General features: G+C 43.6%; 1 protein-coding gene across 5 annotated transcripts in view; it reads right to left on the reverse strand.

Annotated features, from left to right (window-relative positions):
• Positions 1 to 411: 411 nt before the first annotated feature.
• LOC147439542 (uncharacterized) overlaps positions 412 to 20422 on the reverse strand; it is a 93525-nt gene continuing 73514 nt past the window's right edge. For 4 of the 5 annotated variants that reach the window (XM_086485364.1, XM_086485363.1, XM_086485366.1 and 1 more), the window contains 5 exons: positions 12245 to 12460; positions 10713 to 10905; positions 2141 to 2211; positions 1001 to 1120; positions 412 to 923 (listed from right to left, as the gene is read on the reverse strand). In XM_086485364.1, coding sequence (XP_086341490.1) covers positions 795 to 923; positions 1001 to 1120; positions 2141 to 2211; positions 10713 to 10905; positions 12245 to 12460 — 729 coding nt within the window. In that variant the 3' untranslated portion in view covers positions 412 to 794. Of the gene's footprint in view, positions 924 to 1000; positions 1121 to 2140; positions 2212 to 10712; positions 10906 to 12244; positions 12461 to 20422 lie in introns of those variants that run through there. The other variant, XM_086485367.1, reaches the window with a different exon arrangement.

A 20422-nucleotide genomic window follows, 5' to 3' on the forward strand; every position in this document is an offset into this window, starting at 1 on the left:
GTGCTGAAAAACTCCGTAAAAAATAACATGGGCATTCTAAAACAAGTGAAACCATTTTTGTAAGTGAATGAAAGAAATTGCGGTCTTGAAGATTTTCAGGTTAATCTCAAAATTACAAAGAAATTACAGTTTTTCCAAGATGCAACTTTCTATTTAGGCCTATAGTAGCACTCTTGGGTCTCGTGGATTGTCCATTCAACCCAACACACATACTGATTGTTTGCAGGTGTTCTATGAACCCATGGAATATTAGATTGGAGGAACCCTTCACAAGCTAAAAATACACACGCACACAAAAGAATGTACGCATCTCTCGCTTCATCTTCTTAATCACAATGACAATGCACACATTTCCATATGCATCTCAAGATCCAAACTTCAATGGAGGAGAAACAACAACGGAAAGCACAATTGGATCACAATTGCAACATTTATTTCTTGTAAAAGTGGAATCAATCAATTGCTGAATGACATCCTCCTCGAGGGGGGTTCCTTGGCCCTCCTTAAGGCACAGGCTGTAAGTATGAAGAGGATTTGCTCCTTGCCCAGAATACAAGTGCTTACGCTATAGCTCTGGGTGCAATTATTGTCGAAGGCCCTCACTTTGGGGCCTCAAAATAAATCCCTCATCAATTGAGGGGGCATGCAAATGAATGGGATTATGAGTTCATAATATAGGCTGCTTTTTGAGAATGGGCCTGTACAGGAAAAGGTTACAAAGGGTATACCAATTTCATCCATATGTACACTTGCCGTGCAGAGGAAGCTCTGAAGGTTTTACCGTCCAAACTTTGCTACATGATATCCGGGCATCTTCGCCAGTCCTGCTTCTCACGCGCTCTCCAATACTCGCCATTAAAAACCCATGTCGGCTCCTCATCCGTCTCCCCGGCAGTCTTTACCTGCGACACACCTGGAACCCTCTGCAAAACCCATTTTTCTTGTTAGAAAAGCATCAGAGGCACTAGATTTCAATCAAGCTCACTTTGCATAAACTCACTTGCTGAAACCACATGCATGTCCACTCTTCTCCATGCTCCCTTCGCCTTCTTGCAGCTTCACGCTGCTTCTCTTCAAGGCGAATTTTCTCAGGAGTAGCCTTTTCCAAATCCCCATCCTCCTGAAGAATGCAAGACGTACATGTACCCGTGAGGGAAAACTTCACTGGAGCAAAAAAATTCATCTTTCTTGAACCCCTGTTCTCCTAAAACAATGAAACACTTGAAGCGACATCTTAACTCTAGAAACACAAAAGAGCTGTCCTGCGAAGCCATGCTACCTATCCATCACATAATAGACACAACAATCATCCAGACTCGCGCTTGCGGAATCTGTGGGTGCTCAATGTCAACACAGAGAGAAGCCTCATTTTGTAAAGAGAAATCCGCATGCACGTTTTACATGGATGTGAGCAAAATTTTTATTATTTGAGAACTGAAGATCCACAAAAACCATCATTATTGTTGCCTTGATGACACAATATAGTGAAACAAGTAAAAAATATCACAAATCCCTTTCTGTTGCTACATGAATATGCATTTTAAACTGAAATAGTCCATAACCCATGAGAAGATACATCCCCTATATCTAGTAGTCGGCTGTAGGTGGTACACAATTTTTGTATCCCTATATGTGGAGTCTAGCAAGTACTCCTTAACATGATGCTTGCTTTCTCTACAATACAGGTTGACAGAAACATTATAGTTTCCCACAATTCGACGGCTATCCACCTACTCTACCAACCTCCACCACAACCAACTAGCACTGATGGGAGAGCCTTGGCAAGACTGCATGAACCCCGTACGCACATTACATCCTAAGGTACTTTGATAATATGAATCAGTAGGGAGCTGTCTCACACCTGTTGTCCAATTATGATCACAGAGATAGCTGCTATACTCAAAAAGTAAACCGAGTCCTTCACAAGAATAGATGGCATATAATTCATCATACACTAAGGATGTTATGGCACTTTACAAACCGCCAACATCAAGAAACTAATGACAAAGAGAGGAAACATACCAAAGCACGCTCATCTAGTCTAAATCTCGAATCATACAATTCATCATACGCTAAGGATGTTACAACGCTTTACAAACCACCAACATCAAGAAACCTATGACAAAGAGAGGAAACGTACCAAAGCACGCTCATCTGGTCTAAATCTCGAATCCGTGGGTGGGAGCGAATCTCTCAGTTCTGGTGTCAACTCTGCATAGAGTGCAAGTGATGCATTAACAAGATACCAATCAGAGCAGTATAACAAACAGGAAAAGCTTCATACAGTGCCTCTCACATGAAGAAGATCCATAACGTACCTCTAATAATCCTCTATTTATCAAAATATGACAATCAATATTTTAAAGTAAGCCAACACACACACTTCTCAGCCTTAACCTCCAAACGCTTTTCATCCTTTGATGTACCCATTGTATATTCTTTTTTCTTATCTCGGGAAAGTCCTCTCCAAATCTGGGCAGCAGCCTGCTCTCACACAAAACTCTGTACATCTTGAACTCGAACAACCCAAATCAGCCACACCTTGCCTACTGATGAAACTTTTGGGGCACAACTTTTGGTATATGAAAAGTATTATGGAGGCGCCCAGTTTAGGGGCCCATGCAACCTTAATAAGCAGTGCTAAAGCTCCCTCTCTGGCAGGTTGGCGCCCAGTTTAGGGGCCCATGTAACCTTAATAAGCAGTGCTAAAGCTCCCTCTCTGGCAGGTTCACTTGGAAGCACTACAGAGAAGAGACCCTCCGGGGTTGTACTTCAGTGATCATCAATCAAGAAAGAAATAATGGAAGGGACGCAAAACTTTGGGGCCAGTGCGTCTGGAAGCGAGACTCCACCACGCGGGCGTTTCCATTGCCTATTTAAAGAAGGCTTTGGACCTCTAGATAGAGTCATGCAATACCAAGATCAAAGATGCTTAGGCTTGTACCTACTGGAACTACATCGGCACAGGGATAATCTAATGAGAAGACAAAAAGCACTACAGCCTCAGAGGCAGATCACAGATTTCTTCGGATCGAGAGAAGCAAGCGTGGAAGGAGAAGCAAGAGGCTAGCAGCCAGCACAAAGGAGTACCCACATTCATACCAAAGGCACCCTCATTGACAGGGCGATTGAGCTTAGGAAATCGAGACGACCATGACCGAGATGCCGAAGCACACTTCACCGGAGGAGACTACAACAAAGGATTAGAAGCATTCTAGCCAGACACCCAGAATGCTCCTAAGAAGTTTATTTAATACTTTGTATTTAGTTTTTCACATTTATTTTCACACTTTCACACTCACACTTAGTACTTTAGTACTAAGGTACCCAGACATTGTAAGTTGTAACAGATTCACCACTTTTGTATCAGTTTGGTCTCATAGGTCATTCTGGCCTTTTGAAGACGTTTAACATTTCATTTCTTTTCATTTCATCTCTCTCTCTCTCTCTCTCTCTCTCTCTCTCTCTCTCTCTCTCTCTCTCTCTCATATGAGAAGGGAAACGTAAAGGATAGGGCACTTATTCTCCACTTCCCGAATATAGAAATAACGAAAGAATTTCTAAAGAAGAGGCCAACTCTTAAGAAAACCGGTATTTTCCTGGGAGATGACCTTACATTGGCACAAGTGGCACACATGCAAGAGTTGATGCCAGAGATCAGGGCAGCAAGAGAAAAAGGGAAAATCGAGGAGGGAAAGTAGTGGTTCTGGAAAAGCGCTCATCATGACGGTGCGAGACCTATGGGGCGACGCTCCGGATAGCGACGTGGAATTGTAATGGATCATATAGGCTAGATGTAGGTGCCTTTGAAGACAACTTCAAGGACAGAGACATAGTTTTCTACTCAGAGACACACCAGATACCGGGACAGCTTATGCCACATGTGAAGGGGTATTTATGGGAAACAGCTGGTCGACCCGACAAGAGATCTCTACGAGGTAGCCGGGGTTCAGGAGGAGTAGCAGTCTTATTTAGAGAGGAGCTGAAACCACTACTACAGATTATCAGGAAAAATGAACAAGCAAGGTATATGTGGGTGAGAATGAAAGCCGAGACAGGTAGATTTCTATATATCGCTATATGCTACTTCCCTCCAAGTACATCAGTCTACTCCTCACCTAAAGGACAGTCCCCTTTCTCCATATTGAATAATGACAAATGGGAGTTCTCTAGAGAAGGAGACATCGTCCTCTTAGGAGACTTTAATGCCAAAACGGCCAACTCTCAAGCAGTATTCTATGATACTTCTGAGGAAATGCTCAGAGAAGTGGATTTATCACAGGAGGGGCTTACTAGAAACTCACAGGATAAAGAACACACTGAATACGGGAGACATCTCATGGAGATGGCAACTACACATGGTTTGGCCATACTTAATGGTCTAGAGAATTTCCCTTTATCTGGGGGATTCACATGCTTCCCGCACAGGCATGGGGCCAGCACAGTGGATTATGTCATGACTTCACCAAGCTTTATTTCTAGTATCGAGGACTTTAAGGTGGGACCCAGACCGGTTGGGATTGCAGTGGATCATGCTCTCTTGACCATATCAATCTCCTTCCAATACAATGCCTCTCAAGTACCAAGGAAGACGACGCACACAAGATATACTTTCACACCAGAGACTGATTCAGTCTATGCGGAACAGATCTATAATAGGATGTGGGCAGCCGAGCCAGTATATACTGTATAACAGAGATACTACATGGAGCAGCACAAGAGGCATACCCACATGCTCAGCCTGATCAGAAGAGAGGATCTGGGTACATGCCTCAGAACACTTGGTACGACGAGGAATGCACAGAGACGAGAACCCAGGTCCAGAAAGAGCTTACACTTGGGATCATCACATATAAGCAGTCTCGGATTGCTCTTCGGCGTATAGTACGTCGCAAGAAAAGGGCATTTTTAGCCAAACTGGAGAAGGATTTATATCAGCTCTTCCTGAGTCAGGACTCACATGAGGCCTGGCGTTTATTTCACGAGCACTCATCGCCTCCGACAATTACTTCTCCTGAGATTTGGGGTCAATATGTAACATCATTATATATGGTATCTGGACAACCTCCACTACCAGATCCGCTAGAGCCATGCCCTGCTACTAGTACTTTCTTTACTACGGAAATGGTGGAAAAAGCCATTGATAAGATGAAGACAAGAAGAGCATATGATCATGAGGGTCTAGTAGCAGAACATGATCCATGCAAGGGATCTACTTTCAGAAGTCCTTGCTCGTCGGTTTAATCGGGTCATGTGTGAAGGATTCCCTGAATCTTGGAAATTATCTACTATCGTACCTATTTTCAAGTCAGGGGATCCTATGATACCCGGGAACTACCGTACCATTATGGTGGGTCACACATTGACCCGATTGTACGCATCCATTCTGGAACAAAAACTGAGTAGATGGGCAGAGAATGAGGGCATAAGGGCAACAGGACAAGCTGGATTCAGGAGGGGTTATTCCACTCTAGATCATATTCTTACGCTCAGAGCCATTATTGAAGAAGGAAGAGCAAGCGGGAGAAGAATGTATTGTTGCTTTGTGGATTTTCGGAAAGCTTTTGATATAGTACCAAGGGCCAGATTGATGCGCAGAATGCAAGAGTTAGGGGTCCCGAAAGAGATTATCTGGGGGATCATGGCCTTATATGGGTCAGTAACTTGTTATGGACGTACTCCAGAAGGGGATTCCGACATTGTTCATTCCACCGTTGGAGTAAAGCAGGGATGTCCATTGTCCCCTACTTTATTTGGTATGTATATAGATGAGGTATCAGATTACATTGATAGAGAGGGTGACAGAGGTGCTCAACTTGCAGGGTCATGGATCCCTTTGTTGGTGTATGCAGATGATATTGTATTGATAGCAGAATCACCAGATGGAATGCAAAGGCAGTTAGATGCATTACATAAATTCGCGCAGGACAGCGGACTGTCGGTGAATTTGGGTAAAGCCAAAGTTATGGTGTTTAACACCACACCGCAGTGGGTTAGGAGATCGGCACCTACATTTGCATATGGCCATGATACAGTAGAGTACACACATGCATACACATACCTTGGTGTGGTATTTGCAGGACCGAAGATTACTCTTAAGAAAGCAACGGAGGCTAGATTGTCCAGAGCCTCTGCGGCCTTGGGAGGGTTGGAGAGGATGTGTTCACAAGTGCAATTTCAGGAACCACGAACAAAACTTTGGCTCTTTCATACTGTGGTGGCTTCGGCTATGCTTTATGGGGTCCAGATTTGGGGACCATCTATGGATCAGGATAATTGGAAGCCAATGGAGAGACCTTTGGTATCTATGCTTTCCCAAATGATTAGAGCCAAGGCCTCCGTACCACATGCGATTATCCGAGCGGAACTAGCTGCCCCTCCGATAGAAATTGAAGCTCTTACCAGATCAATGTCCTTTATACATGGTTTATGGGATACAAATAATTGCCGCTATACTAGATTGGTCCTCGAATCCTCTCGACAGTTAGCAATGAAAGGGGATACATCATGCTGGTATGCGCAACTGTCTTCGTGGTTTCAGAGACACGGGTTCAGTATGGAAAGATTACCCCCCTACCAATACTCTCTTGAGGCTCCATCACTGGCAATTACACGAACGGAGATTAATAAAATCATCCGTCAGGATCTTATACAGTTAGATACTAAGAGGACATGGGTAGACCCTACACAAGAATTGGGCACGAAGATGGCCGACTACAAAGAAAACTTCCTAGAGCTATTTGAAGATGGATGTGTGATTCGCCCGAGCTACATGGATACCCACCTGTCTCATGGTTTGAGATGTGCTATTGGTCAGATTCGTACATCCTCACACCAGCTGGAAATTGAATTTGGCAGATTTAGGGGAATCCCACCTGAGAGCAGAATTTGCAAGTTATGCGGAATGGAGCCGGAGACAGAATTACAATACATATGCCATTGCACCGTATACTATGAGATACGTGGGCGTTTCCATTGCCTATTTAAAGAAGGCTTTGGACCTCTAGATAGAGTCATGCAATACCAAGATCAAAGATGCTTAGGCTTGTACCTACTGGAAATACATCAGCACAGGGATAATCTAATGAGAAGACGAAGAGCATTACAGCCTCAAAGGCAGATCACAGATTTCTTCGGATCGAGAGAAGCAGGAGGGGAAGGAGAAGCAAGAGACCAACAACAAGCACAAAGGAGTACCCACATCCATACCAAAGGCACCTTCATTGACATGGGCGATTGAGCTTAGGTAATCGAGACGACCACGACCGAGATGCAGAAGCACACTTCACCGGAGGAGACTACAACAAAGGATTAGAAGCATTCTAGCCAGACACCCAGAATGCTCCTAAGAAGTTTATTTGATACTTTGTATTTAGTTTTTCACACTTTCACACTTTTCACGCTTAGTACACTAAGGTACCCAGACTTTGTAACAGATTCACCACTTCTGTATCAGTTTGGTCTCATAGGTCATTCTGGCCTTTTTGAAGACGTTAATATAACATTTCATTTCATTTCATTTCTCAAGTGTGGTAGATCAGTTATGCCATCCATTTCCCTCTTGAATAACAGGTCTTGAGTTCAACTCTCCTCGTCGGATAGATCTTTAAGGTCTCTTGGGATAGTTTTCTACAATGTTAAAATACTCTTCTGCTCGTGTGTGTGTGTGTGGATGTGCGCTAATAAAAAAAGGAAAATGGTATAACCTTTCTATCACCCAAGTGTGGTAGATCGGTTATGCCATTTTCCTCTTGAATAACAGGTCTTGAGTTCAACTCTCCTCGTCGGATAGATCTTTAAGGTCTCTTGGGATAGTTTCCTACGACGTTAAAATACTCTTCTTCTCGGGCGTGTGTGTGTGTGCGCTAAGAAAAAAGGGAAATGGTATAACCTTTCTATCACCCAAGTGTGGTAGATCGATTATGCCATTGAGTTCAAAACTCCTCGTCGGATAGATCTTTAAGAGAAGAGGAGTATTTTAACTTCGTAGGAAACTATCCCAAGAGACCTCGTCAGATAGATCTTTAAGCTCTCTTGGGATAGTTTCCTTCTTCTTCTTCTTCTTCTTCTTCTTCCTTCTTCCTTCCCCTTCCCCTTCTCCTTCTCCTTCTTCTTCCTTCTTCTTCTTCTTTCTTCTTCCTTTTCTTCCTTCTCCTTCTTCCTTCTTCCTTCTCCTTCTTCTTCTTCTTCTTCTTCTTCTTCTTCTTCTTCTTCTTCTTCTCCTCTGTGTGTGTAGATATGAGGAAAGAGTTGGACAAAGAAATGCTTAGTAAGTGGGACGAGATGTACACATCATTGAAGGTCGAAATGTAGACTCTAGTAAGAGCAAAAGTGAATGTAATGGAATGCGTGATGCAAAAAAGACTAGAGGATGCCCTTGCTGCTTTTGAGCCCTGGAAATAAAAAATGGAAGAACGCATGAATGAAAAGGATGCATTGATCGAAGCACTCAAGGGAGAACTCGCAGCTTGTAAAAACCATAATAACAGGAGACTCCCTTTTTCGGGCTTCCCGTCCCCACTTGCCGTCCCGCCCTCTTTTTTACACTAAAAATCCATTTGAGCCCCGTCCCCTGTCCCGGAATGCGTCCCTTGTGACTATGGTAAAAACACCTCCCCAAAGGGGAGAGAAAATCAACCCTCAATGATAAAGGAGCTCGAAAGCATTAAGGAGCAGGTGAAAACTCTACGGGAAGAGGAAGAGCAGAAGGCACGAACAACCTCTTCATGGGCGGAGAAGGTTGACAAGACCTATTCAAAATACAAGAGAAGGTTGACAAAGCTGAAAAGTGGATCAAGGATGCAAAGAAAGGAAAAGATAAGATGCATGAAGCCACACGGACATCCACTAGCATCAATATGACAATTGAGGACGAGCAAAAGAGGAAGACTAGAGCTCTTCATGTGCATGTTATTGGTCTCAAACATTGGAAAAGTAGATGAAGAGTGCAAGAGCTCTTGAAGCGCATGGGTATTTCTAAACCCACACACACAGATGCTTGAAGAATTGGCAAGAAGGGAAGTGATGAGAAAGGAAGTCCCAAGGAAAGACACTCATTATACGTTTCCCTACACTGGAAGCTAGGAAGGAATTCTTGAAGAAGAGACCAACACTCAAGCAAACTGGGATTTTTTTGGCTGATGACCTCGCTCATACACAAGTAGCACACATGCAAGAGCTGACGCCAGAGATCAAGGCAACGAGAAAGAAAGGGAAAGTTACTTTCTACAAGGGAGGGAGGGAGAGTAGTGGTGTTGGAAAGACGCACCGTCGAGACATATGGGAACAGCCTTGAAATGGCAGCATGGAATTGTAATGGATCAACGAAGCTAAATGTAGGCACATTTGAGGATAGCTTTAAGGGAAGAGATTATTTTTTACTCGGAGACGCATCAGATTCCTGGCAGCACATTACCTAGAGTGACGGGATACCATTGGGAGACTACTTGTAGGCACGATGTGAGATCAACGCATAGAGAACGTGGGTCAAGAGGTGTGGCAGTCCTATTCAGGGAAGAGCTTCAGACCCTCATTCATACTGTTCGAAGAGATGAGCAAGCCAAATATATGTGGGTTAGAGTGAGAGCGAAGATAGGGAGGCCACTCTACATCACAATATGCCATTTTGCCCCCAACACATCTCATTATGCATCGCACAGGGGGCAGTCACCCTACATGATATTGGATGAGGATATATGGGAGTTTTCTAGGGATGGAGACGTCATTCTTCTAGGAGACTTTAATGCTAGGAAGGACGAGTCTTAGACAGCTTTCTACGATCCCACTATTGTTAGACAGCTTTCTACGATACCTCAAAGGAAATGTTGAATATAATTGGATGTCAATGATATGGGATTGGCCAGGTGTTTGCAGGATGAGGAGCACACTGGATATGGGGGATATCTGATAGATATGGGCATTGCACATGGACTTGCCATCTTGAATGGCCTCCAAAGATTTCCAACATTGAGTGGGTTCACTTGTTTTCCTCGTAGACATGGGGATAGCACAATGGATTATGTTTTGGCTCAACCCAGCTTCATACCCTTTATTCAAGACTTTATAGTCAGGCTCAGGCCTATCGGGGTAGCTGTAGATCATGCCCTCCTCACGTTTACCATCTCATTCCAGTTCAGCTCAGCCCGATTGGCACAGACATCCACATACCCGAACACTTTACTTCGGAGACTGATTCTACATAGATGGTATCTACAGACGCTTATGCAGAGAGGATCCAGGGAGACGTCTAGAGGAGCTCACTTATATTTGACAGAGACACTGCAGGATGCACCAACACAGGCATACCCACACACTGAGCCTGGGTAGCGACGATGTTTGGGAAGCATACCCCATAATAGCTGGTATGATGAGGAGTGTAGAGAGATCAGAGCCCGACTTCAGAGTGAGGTACTTTAGGAGTCATCACTCACAAGCAGTCACGGATTGCTTCTCGCCGTTTGACAGAGCAGGATTTATACCAGCTGTTTTTGAGCCAAGAGTCAGGTGAGGCATGGCGACTCTTCCATGGGCATTCTCCCCCACCAATCATCACTTCTACGAAGGTATGGGGTTAGTATGCATCATCTCTACAAGTTCACAAAACAAGAACATCGATCACTAGAATGTAGGTCCCTAGACTAACATGCTAGATAAAACATGGACACTCAGGACCAAGTGAGTAGCTACTTTCAAACCATATAACAACAACATACCATTTAAACCAATTGTAAACCGAGAGAAGCAGTACTGCTGTTCATAATCCTCAGGAAGAGCTGGGCATTTCCACAAGTAATTTGTATCGCCATAGGCACTCTTTCGAGTCCAAGATGTTTCTGGAATGATAGTAATTTGCTTCATGTAATTGCCAAGCAAGGAGCACATCAAAATGCCGTTCTTATCAAATACCTGTGGCATTGAAGACGGAACAAATTTCAGGCAGTATTATACTACTTTGAGAAAATGGAAAGGTTAGATTATTTAAGAAATATACAATAGTCGGTACCAAACAGGATAACATCCATAAGTAAGGAGCTGGAAGGGAAATGTTAGCCATCATGATTTGTATTCTCAAGATGGAAAGATCAAGCCTGCAAATTTTAGATTTTGCCTTCATCTAAGGAAAAAAGAAAAACTCTTTGTCCAGCAAAATCACACCACAAACGAACCGCATAGGAGTTGATTCAGGTCTCTTTGATGGGTGGACTTAAAAGCACAAGAACACCCGTACATACGAAACACACAAGCATGCACACTTAACAGCAGAGATGCCCACTGACACAGAAACCAGGCAAGATCATATTCGACATCTATTAAAAGGCCAAACTGGGCTGTGAGACAACCACAAAAAATACGTCTTTATTCTTCATCAATGCCACATGAATTGCAACTTCAGCAAAAAAATAAGGATAATTCCAATCAGTTAATCAAGCTGACTGTCAAGATCCTTACACTTATTACTATCTCCCATCATAATTTAGGTGCCGCTATCAAGTTGTACATGAAAGCTAAAAATCATCTTGTAAATACTCAATGATGCAAATATGGCATGCATCAGGTAAAGAGCGATAAGAGGGCTGACATATGTTCCAACAACCGAGCTAGAGTCTATACAAAATGAGAGAGAGAGAGAGAGAGAGAGAGAGAGAGAGAGATGAAATGAAATGTTATATTGACATCTTCTAAAGGCCATATTGACCTATGAGACCAGAGAGTTACATCATGGTGAATTTGACACAAGGTCTGGATAAAAAGAAAGAAAGGAACTAACCAAACAGAAACACTACTAGAGCTATAAACGGTGGATAGCAGGAGAGAGAGAAAGAAAGAAAGAAAGAAAGATTTTTTTACGTCCATTAGAGGCCGAAGTCACCTATGAGACAAATCAAATATACAAGTGTGTGCCGTCCATCTATCGTGAAAGGACACAAGTACAAAGTAAGAAAATGTGGTTCTACAGTAAAGGGGGAGCGGGTGATCCATGGGAGGCTAGGATACAAGATACATGGTATATCATACATGTGGGGGGGGGGGGGGGGGGGGGGGGGGGGGGCTCTATCTCTAGGGGGTATGGGTGCACATCTATGTGCTCAGGGAAGTACAATCATGAAGGGAGAGAGAGAGAGAGAGAGAGAGAGAGAGAGAGAGAGAGAGAGAGAGAGAGAGAGAGAGAGGAAAAAAAGAAGAAGTAGAAGACATATAATGCTAAATACAATCATGAACAATTGTAATTTGATTGAGACTTTACCTTTCCTGTAAGGCGCCCTTGCTCTTTGCTAGTGGCTTTGTGAAACCGAATGCGGCTGATCTCTCCTGTTGTGTGATTACGTATGACAATTTCTCCATAATTATCAATCCATAATCTTCCAACCACAACATTATGAATGCAAGTCGTTATCTTGCTCCAGGTGAAGTGGTCCCCAAATCTTGGCATATGCAAGTGTACTTGTCCTACAGGGAAAACCTGCACATATTTTTGGCATGCTTCTAATGTTGCATACTACCTTTCTTTTTAACATTAAAAAAACACAAAATTGCGAATCACCAAGGTTATTGCAGTTATATGCCAAATACAGTTATTGCAGAGGCAAAACCATCATTGAGAAGTTTTGCAAGAACATGTGTTATATGCCAATAAGTAACAGAGTCTTACGAAATAGAAGCAAATCAACTCCTCCCTCCCCCCTGGGAGAAAAGAAAAAGTCTACTTATGTGCCTATAAGAAAGCTCTTCATCCAAGATATGCATGCGATGAGCCTTCCACACACAGCAAGCACAGATGCTTAAAATCATATGGCAAATCTAGATCTTGTGACTCAAATAAGAGAGTCAGGACATTTGAAAATGCAGCAAACTCTTAGTGCTACTACAGACCTTTTCTATCCGCGCAGATCAAAGAACTATGATCGACAAGCTATCCCAAGGCAATCCTTCCCTCAACTCCAGACACCTTAAAATTGAATCCATGAAGTTTGCACAGCTCTCAAGGCTTCCACTCAAGTTTGACACAGACTCGAATTTCAACCCAGTTTTTTCTTAACAGTTAGAAACCTTTCAAAATGTAAGGCCATGTTATCACATGATCGGTGCTTTCATATTGGACCTGAAGGTCTTGTTTCCATACCCTGATATTCAGAGATGAACTTAAGCCTTGGATTATTTCAATATATCCTTTATAATCATCATTAAATTTCTGCATCATCTGAATCTTGAGAACAAGTGTAGTGAGCCCAAATTCAAAGCTTGAGAATACAAACTTCAAGCTTGTCACCTCAAGGCTCATACGCTTGGGGTCTCATCTTGAAGACATTTAACAAGATCTAGACATAGTGCAAAGCTCAACAACATCCTGACTATGTGCTTTAGCCTCACAAATCTACGGAGGCACTTTGAACGGCTGCCATAGTGCTATCCATTTTCCACTCCCTCAAGTCATATCCTTTCTCTGAAGTTTTTTTTTATGGTATGGTTATCCATACATGGCAAGTAAGGGTGAAATGTCACCTCATCCCCAACGATCTTCGAGTCTCGTCAATAAAACCAAGGTCCCCAACCACCAATCCATGAAGGTGAGGCTCAGTGCATCAAGCACGCCTAAGAGGTGTTCACACTTACTGAGCTTGCACTAAGCAATGATTTTATTCATTAGGAAGCTGGACTTGGTATGTCTAAACTTGCATGGAAAGGATTATAGAGTGACTGTTTAGTGCTCAAATGAAAAATACATGAAATGTAATATTAACGTCTTCAAAAGGCCAAAATGACCTATGAGACCAAAAAGTTACATGTGGTGAATCTAATACCAGGTCTGGGTACAAAAAGTACAAAGAACTAAAAAGAAAATAGTGGGTAGGGGTGGGGTGAAAGCTGATACAAAGGGAATACAAAGGGTGAGCTGATACAATGGAGCTCTCTGACAATCGAGGCATCATATACATATACATCAGTAACCAAAAGGCTATAGAGATTCAATGTCCTCCAAGGTAGGCACTCTGTCGGGACGGATCCTATGTCGCGCCAATATGGTATGGATCCTCTGTCGCAATCTGCGTCGATGTCGAGAGGGCCCCCTCATCCGTGGGCGACGGGACCGCCCCAACTCTATCACACCTGACAAATCTTGGACTCAGCAAGTATTCCTCTAAATCTGCCTGTCTCGATCTCTAGCTGATGTGAGGATGTGCGTATTTGATCAATAGCACATCGTATCCCATGGGATAGATGTATCCATGTACCTTGGTCTGATCACAAAACCATCCTATAGAAAGTCATCTTCGTACCTAGCTCATGTGTAGGTTGTATCCAACTGATTCAAGTCCTGTCTGATGAGCCTGGTAATCTCCGCCCTAGTGAGGGAGATGGAGGGTGTCACAAAGTGATGACATGGCGGACAGCAAAAACCCTAATTTCTGCCAGAAACCCTAATTTCCGAAAATCGCGGAGGCTGAAAAAAATAATAATAATATTATTTTTTTTAAATGACGAGCGACGCGAATCTGCTTTTTCTCTATGCCATGAGAAAGAGAGAGAACTTGCTTTTTTTTTAAAAAAAAGAGACTCTCTAAGAGAGAGAGAGAGAACTGATGCTTTTTATTTTTAAAAGCTTTTGGGGCTCTGCTTTTGGGCATCCCTTGAAACCTTTAAATTAGTGGTGAGGGCCTCACTTCTCAGAGCATCTGGATGCAGAGTCTGAGAGTGAAACCCTAGCCACTCTCTTGTACTTTGAACTGATTAATATAAAAAGAAATACCGAAAGGGGCGCTAGTCTTTAGGGCCAATATCTCTAGGCACGGAACTCCGCCGGGCCAATGCAAATCTATTGTGATTTGTGAATTGTTTTGAAGTGGTTATTTGGTGCTGTCGCGATTGATTTTTAACTTGTCCAGGTCTGTTACAGTGGTATCAGAGCACGGCCGATTTCTCTTCTACGGGAAATCCGATCCCCGAAATTTTTTTCCGCGGCACCTATGGTTTCAGGCAATGATCAGTCGACTCCCTCTACATCTGGAGATGCGGGCAAGGATCGCAACGAAGATTCCGGCAGAGAGTATGGCCCGCCTTGGCCTACTTAGGCGGAGCGGCGAGAGATGGAGCGTCGCCATTTGATCAGCGATGCAACAAAGATGATGCTCAATTTTGCCAAGGACCCGAAGATGGCAAAATATATGAACCAGACCTCTTTGGAAGAGGTACAAATGGAGTGGTAGAGAACCACAACACCACTCCCGAAACCCGCTCTCAAGAAACCTTCTGCCTCCAAGAAAATATACGGAGAAGGAACTGGAGAACGTGGTTGATGCACGGATTGCTCAGCTTTTTGACGTGCAAAAGAAAGCCAAAAAGCACGGCAAACAGAAGAAGCGTGTTCGATTTGAAGGAGTACCCAGTTCTTCTTCTTCTTCTTCTTCTTCTTCTGATAGTTCTTCTAGCTCCTCGGATTCGAGCGAAGAAGACAGAAAAGGTAAAAAGCGAAGCAAGAAACAAAGCTTCGGAAAGGGCAAGAAAAAGACAAAGAAGGCTACATCTCGCCCAGAGACTGACAGTTCTACTGAGGACTCGTCTACAGACAGCTCAGATTCCGATGACGGAAAGTTTTATGCGAACAAGAAGAATTTTTACAAAGCCAACCAGTATGACTTTCTCGAAGATAAAAGCAAGAAAATCCGAGAGTTTAAGGAAGGTGGCCACTCGATCAAGTTTGATACTTTTCAGGATACTCAGATGCTTCGAAGGCTTTGTCTTTATGCAGCAGTTTGACATCGCTTTCGCGGGAGGACGCTATTCAAAGCACTCCAAGATTCGGAGAGCTACCTCTTACCTTAAGGGGAATGCTCGTACTTGGTGGTCTACGCTTCTTTTAACAAGAGTGCGCCAGTTAAATGGCTGAAATTTAAGAAGCTTTTTATTTCTTCTTGGTTGACGCAAGAATATGAACAAGATGTACGAGCTGCTCGGAACCATCTTCGGATGACCAAGAAAGATACAATCAATGCTTATTGTGAAAGATTCTGGAGCTCTTTTCTACCCGCCTCTTCATTCAAGATCTCGTTCAGAGAACAGATTGAGCGGTTTACCTTGGGTCTGCCTACGCTTGGAACAGAAGTCAGCTTCTATTCAAGAGTTGATTGGTCATGCGAAGCGGGGCTTTGCCATTCACTCTAGCAGTCTGACCCACCCCATAGATGAGGCCATGACACAACGAGCCGAACAGATTTCTGGGAATGAAAGTAGAAAGAAAAAGAGCAACCCAGAGAAAAATGATGCACGACCCAAGCTTACTCCTGAGGAGAGAGCTCGCTTCATCAGAGAGGGGAAGTGCTTTGGATGCGGGGAACAGGGACACATCTCCGCGAAGTGCCCTAATAAGGCACAGAAAGAACAGAATGATAAAGACGACGACAGGTCTGAGAGTTCGGGAGCAGCTGAGGAATGTGGCAGAAAAGGCAGATAGAGAATCAGAACTGGTACCACATGGCGTGGGATCTGCACCGAATCTAATGAATGAAAGTACAAACTTTGCTGCTTTTGGGGCAAAGTGAAGGATCAGGAAGCTCTTTTGAAGGAGCCAAGGCCAACTTCTTTTCACTTGGAATTGGCGGCTCGATTTGGAATTACGCCCGACAGACTGACGCCACAGGCAGAGGTAGTTCGACTGGCACCCCGATGGGATGTTGCCATTACACCGAGCATTGGCAAACTTTGTTTGCAATGACAGGGGTGTTCAGGGCACACGAGTGACGTTCTACTCAGGATCCCTTGGTACCACAAGAACTACGCCGTGGTTGACTACCGGGCTGAGAAAGCGACTTTGATAAATGAAGGGCTTAGAGATTGTACTTGATGAACTTCAGTTTCTTACTCATTCTTTTGGGAGAGAACTGAACGTTGGATAAAGGTTGAATATGTTTTGACCTGATCAAAAGAACGCCAAGATTTTTCTCCACACTCATGCCGATTTCTTTTCAAAGGGCCTGAAGATCAAACCATTGATCTGATACCTGGAAGCACGCCACCGAATTGGCCACCTTATCGTGTGAGCCGAGTACAGAATGAAAAGATTATGAACCCAATGAAAGACCTCTTGGAAAAGGGTCTTGTCCAGCCTAGTACTTCACCGTATTGCTCTCCAGTGTTGTTGGTTTTGAAGAAAGACGGATCTTGGAGAATGTGCATCGATTATAGCGCTCTCAACAAAATCACCATCAAGAACAGATTTCCGATTCCTAGGATCGATGATACACTTGACAGGTTACAGGGATCCTCGTGCTTTAGCAGGATTGACTTGAAGAGTGGATATCATCAGATCAAGATAGCGCCAGGAGATGTCTACAAGACAACTTTTCGGACGACTTTTGGGTTATTTGAGTTTTTGGTGATGCCTTTTGGCTTAACCAATGCTCCTGCGACATTTAACCGGATGATGGACAGATTTTTCGAGAGTACAAGCTATTTGTTGGCACTTTCTTTGACGACATCATTGTTTTCTCCAAGAATGAGGCAGAACACAAAGATCATCTGCTTCAAGTCTTTCAGGCATTACGAGATCACACGTTAGTGATTAATGCAAAGAAAAGTGAATTTTTCCTACCAGAGATACACTTTTTGGGACACATTGTGTCAGCAGCAGCAGGAGAGCAAATGGACCAGGCCAAGATAGAGACTATTCGTGATTGGCCCGATTTGAGGAATGTCCATGAAGTTAGAAGCTTCTTGGGACTGTGTTCGTACTACAGGCGGTTCATACGAAAGTTTGCAGAGGTTGCTTCCCCTTTGCATACCTTGACACAGAAAGGAGTACCTTTTTCGTGGGGACCCACAGAGGTGACTACCTTTCGGACATTGAAAGAGAAATTGACTACGGGACCTATTTTGACTTTGTCGGACTTGCAGAAGTCATTTGAAGTATATTGTGATGCTTATGGTCGTAGTCTGGGTGCGGTCTTGATGCAAGAAGGCCATGTCATAGCTTCAAGAGCCGTTTGTTCTCTAGGCCGGAGATGACAGCACAAATCTATGAGAAAGAGCTTTTCGCGGTTATCCATGCTCTTACTCAGTGGCGGCATTACCTACTCAGAGCGGATTTTACTGTCTCTACAGACCATCAGAGTTTGCGCTACTTCTTGTCACAGAAGCAGCTTTCGGAAAAGCAGATGAGGTGGGCGAACATCTTGTCACAATTCCACTTCCAGATTGTCCATGTGCAGGGATAGAAGAATGTGGTGGCAGAAGCTTTGTCTCGGAAACCGTTGGTTCTGGCTATTTCCGCGATACATCATAGGAGCTTCGAGGATATGGTCGATCAGTATGCCACAGATACAGATTTTGCAGATATTTTCACACGGATACGGGATGGGGAGACACTAGCTGGATACTCCCTTCGGGAAGGCTACTTGATGAAAAAGACTATGTTGTGCGTTACACAGCCGTTGAGGTATAAGATTATGACTAAATGCCACTGTCCACCTTTTACGGGTCACCGCGGCATTGCTACCACCATGAAGGGGGTAGAGAGATACTTCTTTGGGCCGAGACTCAAAAAGGATGTGGAAGAGTTTGTGCGCAGTTGCTTGGTATGCCAGAAGGTCAAGTTTGACAGGCATAAGGCACAGGGATTGTTACAGCCTTTACCCATACCCACCCGCCCCTGGGAAACTATTGAAATGGATTTCATTTTTTTGATCTCCCGAGAATACAGAATGATCACGATGATTTTCCGATTACATGGCACGCCTGAGACGGTTTTCTCCGACAGAGACCCCAGATTTATGAGTTTGTTTTGGAAGGCAATTTGGGAGAACATTGGCACGCAGTTGCAGTTCTCGTCATCGTTCCACTTGCAGATTGACGGGCAATTTGAGATTGCCAATTCAGTGATTTTAGATTTATTGAAGTCTTGTATCTCGGATCAGAAGACTCAATGGGAAAAGAACTTACCTTTGGTGGAATTTGCCTACAATAACACGATACACTCTTCGACGGGGAAGACGCCATGTGAGATTGTTGAAAGTGCTGCGAACGTTCTATCCTTCCTGAGCACGAAAGATTAGATATTTGAAGCGGATGAATATTCGCGAGATTTGGATACGGCTTTTCCCAAGGTTCGCGAGACATTGCAGGAGTCTCAAGAACGACAGAAAAAGGCAGCGGATCGCCATCGTTGCGACTTGAAATTGAAGGAGGATGATTGGGTGCTCTTACTTTTGAGAAGGCACGCCTACGAAAGAAAAAGGGAAAGGAGAGGCTTTTTCCAAAGCTTAGTATGCGATACTACGGACCTTTCCAGATCACTGACAAGATAAATGATGTCTCCTCCCAATTGAAACTGGCAGATACTTGGAGGATTCATAATGCATTGCATGTGAGTCTCTTGAACCCTGTTAAGGGTGATGTGCCTGATAATGGGGAGCCTGATGAGCAACCCGAAGTGGAAGAAAACGAGGAGATCCTTGTTCCTGAACACATTTTTGGCACATAACGATACGAAGAAAGGTAAAGTCTGAAGGCAGTTCTTGGTTTAGTTCAAGAACTTTCCTGCATTTGATGCGAAGTGGATGGAGGAGGAGGACCTAGCAGATACTCCTCGGATTGTGAAACTTTACCTCGATGTTTTGGTTTAGCATAGTCTACTCCAAACGGAACCCAGAAACTCAGCTTGGCCGAAGATCTGGTGCAGTGGGATGCACAAGAGGGGAATTACTCCGTCCTTTGTCAACAAATGCCTCGATTTTGATACTAAAGTCACTGATGTCTCTTTGAGCTTCAGGGATACTGAGAGCTGACAGTATTCTGCTGGATGACTTTATGAAATGGAATTCCTGATAATGATACTGATTTGTTCTTGACTTCTTTTGAGTGCAGGAACTGATAGCCGAAATTACTGCAGCATTTTGGTCTGATTGATCTCGAATAGACATGGTTGCAATAGGGGTTAGTCAATCGGACATCGATGAGGTCCTGATTGGACCTAGATGTGATTGCTAGCTACATTGCCGATAAATCATGGTCTAAGATCCGAATGAATGTTGAATGTCATGTGATGTCCCGTGATCTCTGGTGATGTCCTCTAATGTCGTGCGATGTAACTGTCGATTTTGTACATGTGCTAGATGTGTGTTCCTAGTACGTAGGTACTAACAATCAATGTCTGCTAAGACGGTTTATGGCTTTTGTCGGTTTTACAGGCGTAATCGCGGTCGATTACAATGCTTTCAAGAGGGGGGTATGTCACAAAGTGATGACGTGGCGAACATCAGAAACCCTAATTTCTGCCAGAACCCCTAAAATTCTTGCAAAGCCTAATTTCTGCCAGAAACCCTAATTTCCGAAAATCATGGAGGCTGAAAAAATAATAATAATGATAATAAATTTATTTATTTTTTTGACGAGCGATGCGAATCTTGCTTTTTCTCTACGCCATGAGAAAGAG

The sequence above is a fragment of the Adiantum capillus-veneris genome, chromosome 16, assembly GCF_014529385.1.
Source record: "Adiantum capillus-veneris isolate H3 chromosome 16, ASM1452938v2, whole genome shotgun sequence".
Taxonomy (NCBI): domain Eukaryota; kingdom Viridiplantae; phylum Streptophyta; class Polypodiopsida; order Polypodiales; family Pteridaceae; genus Adiantum; species Adiantum capillus-veneris.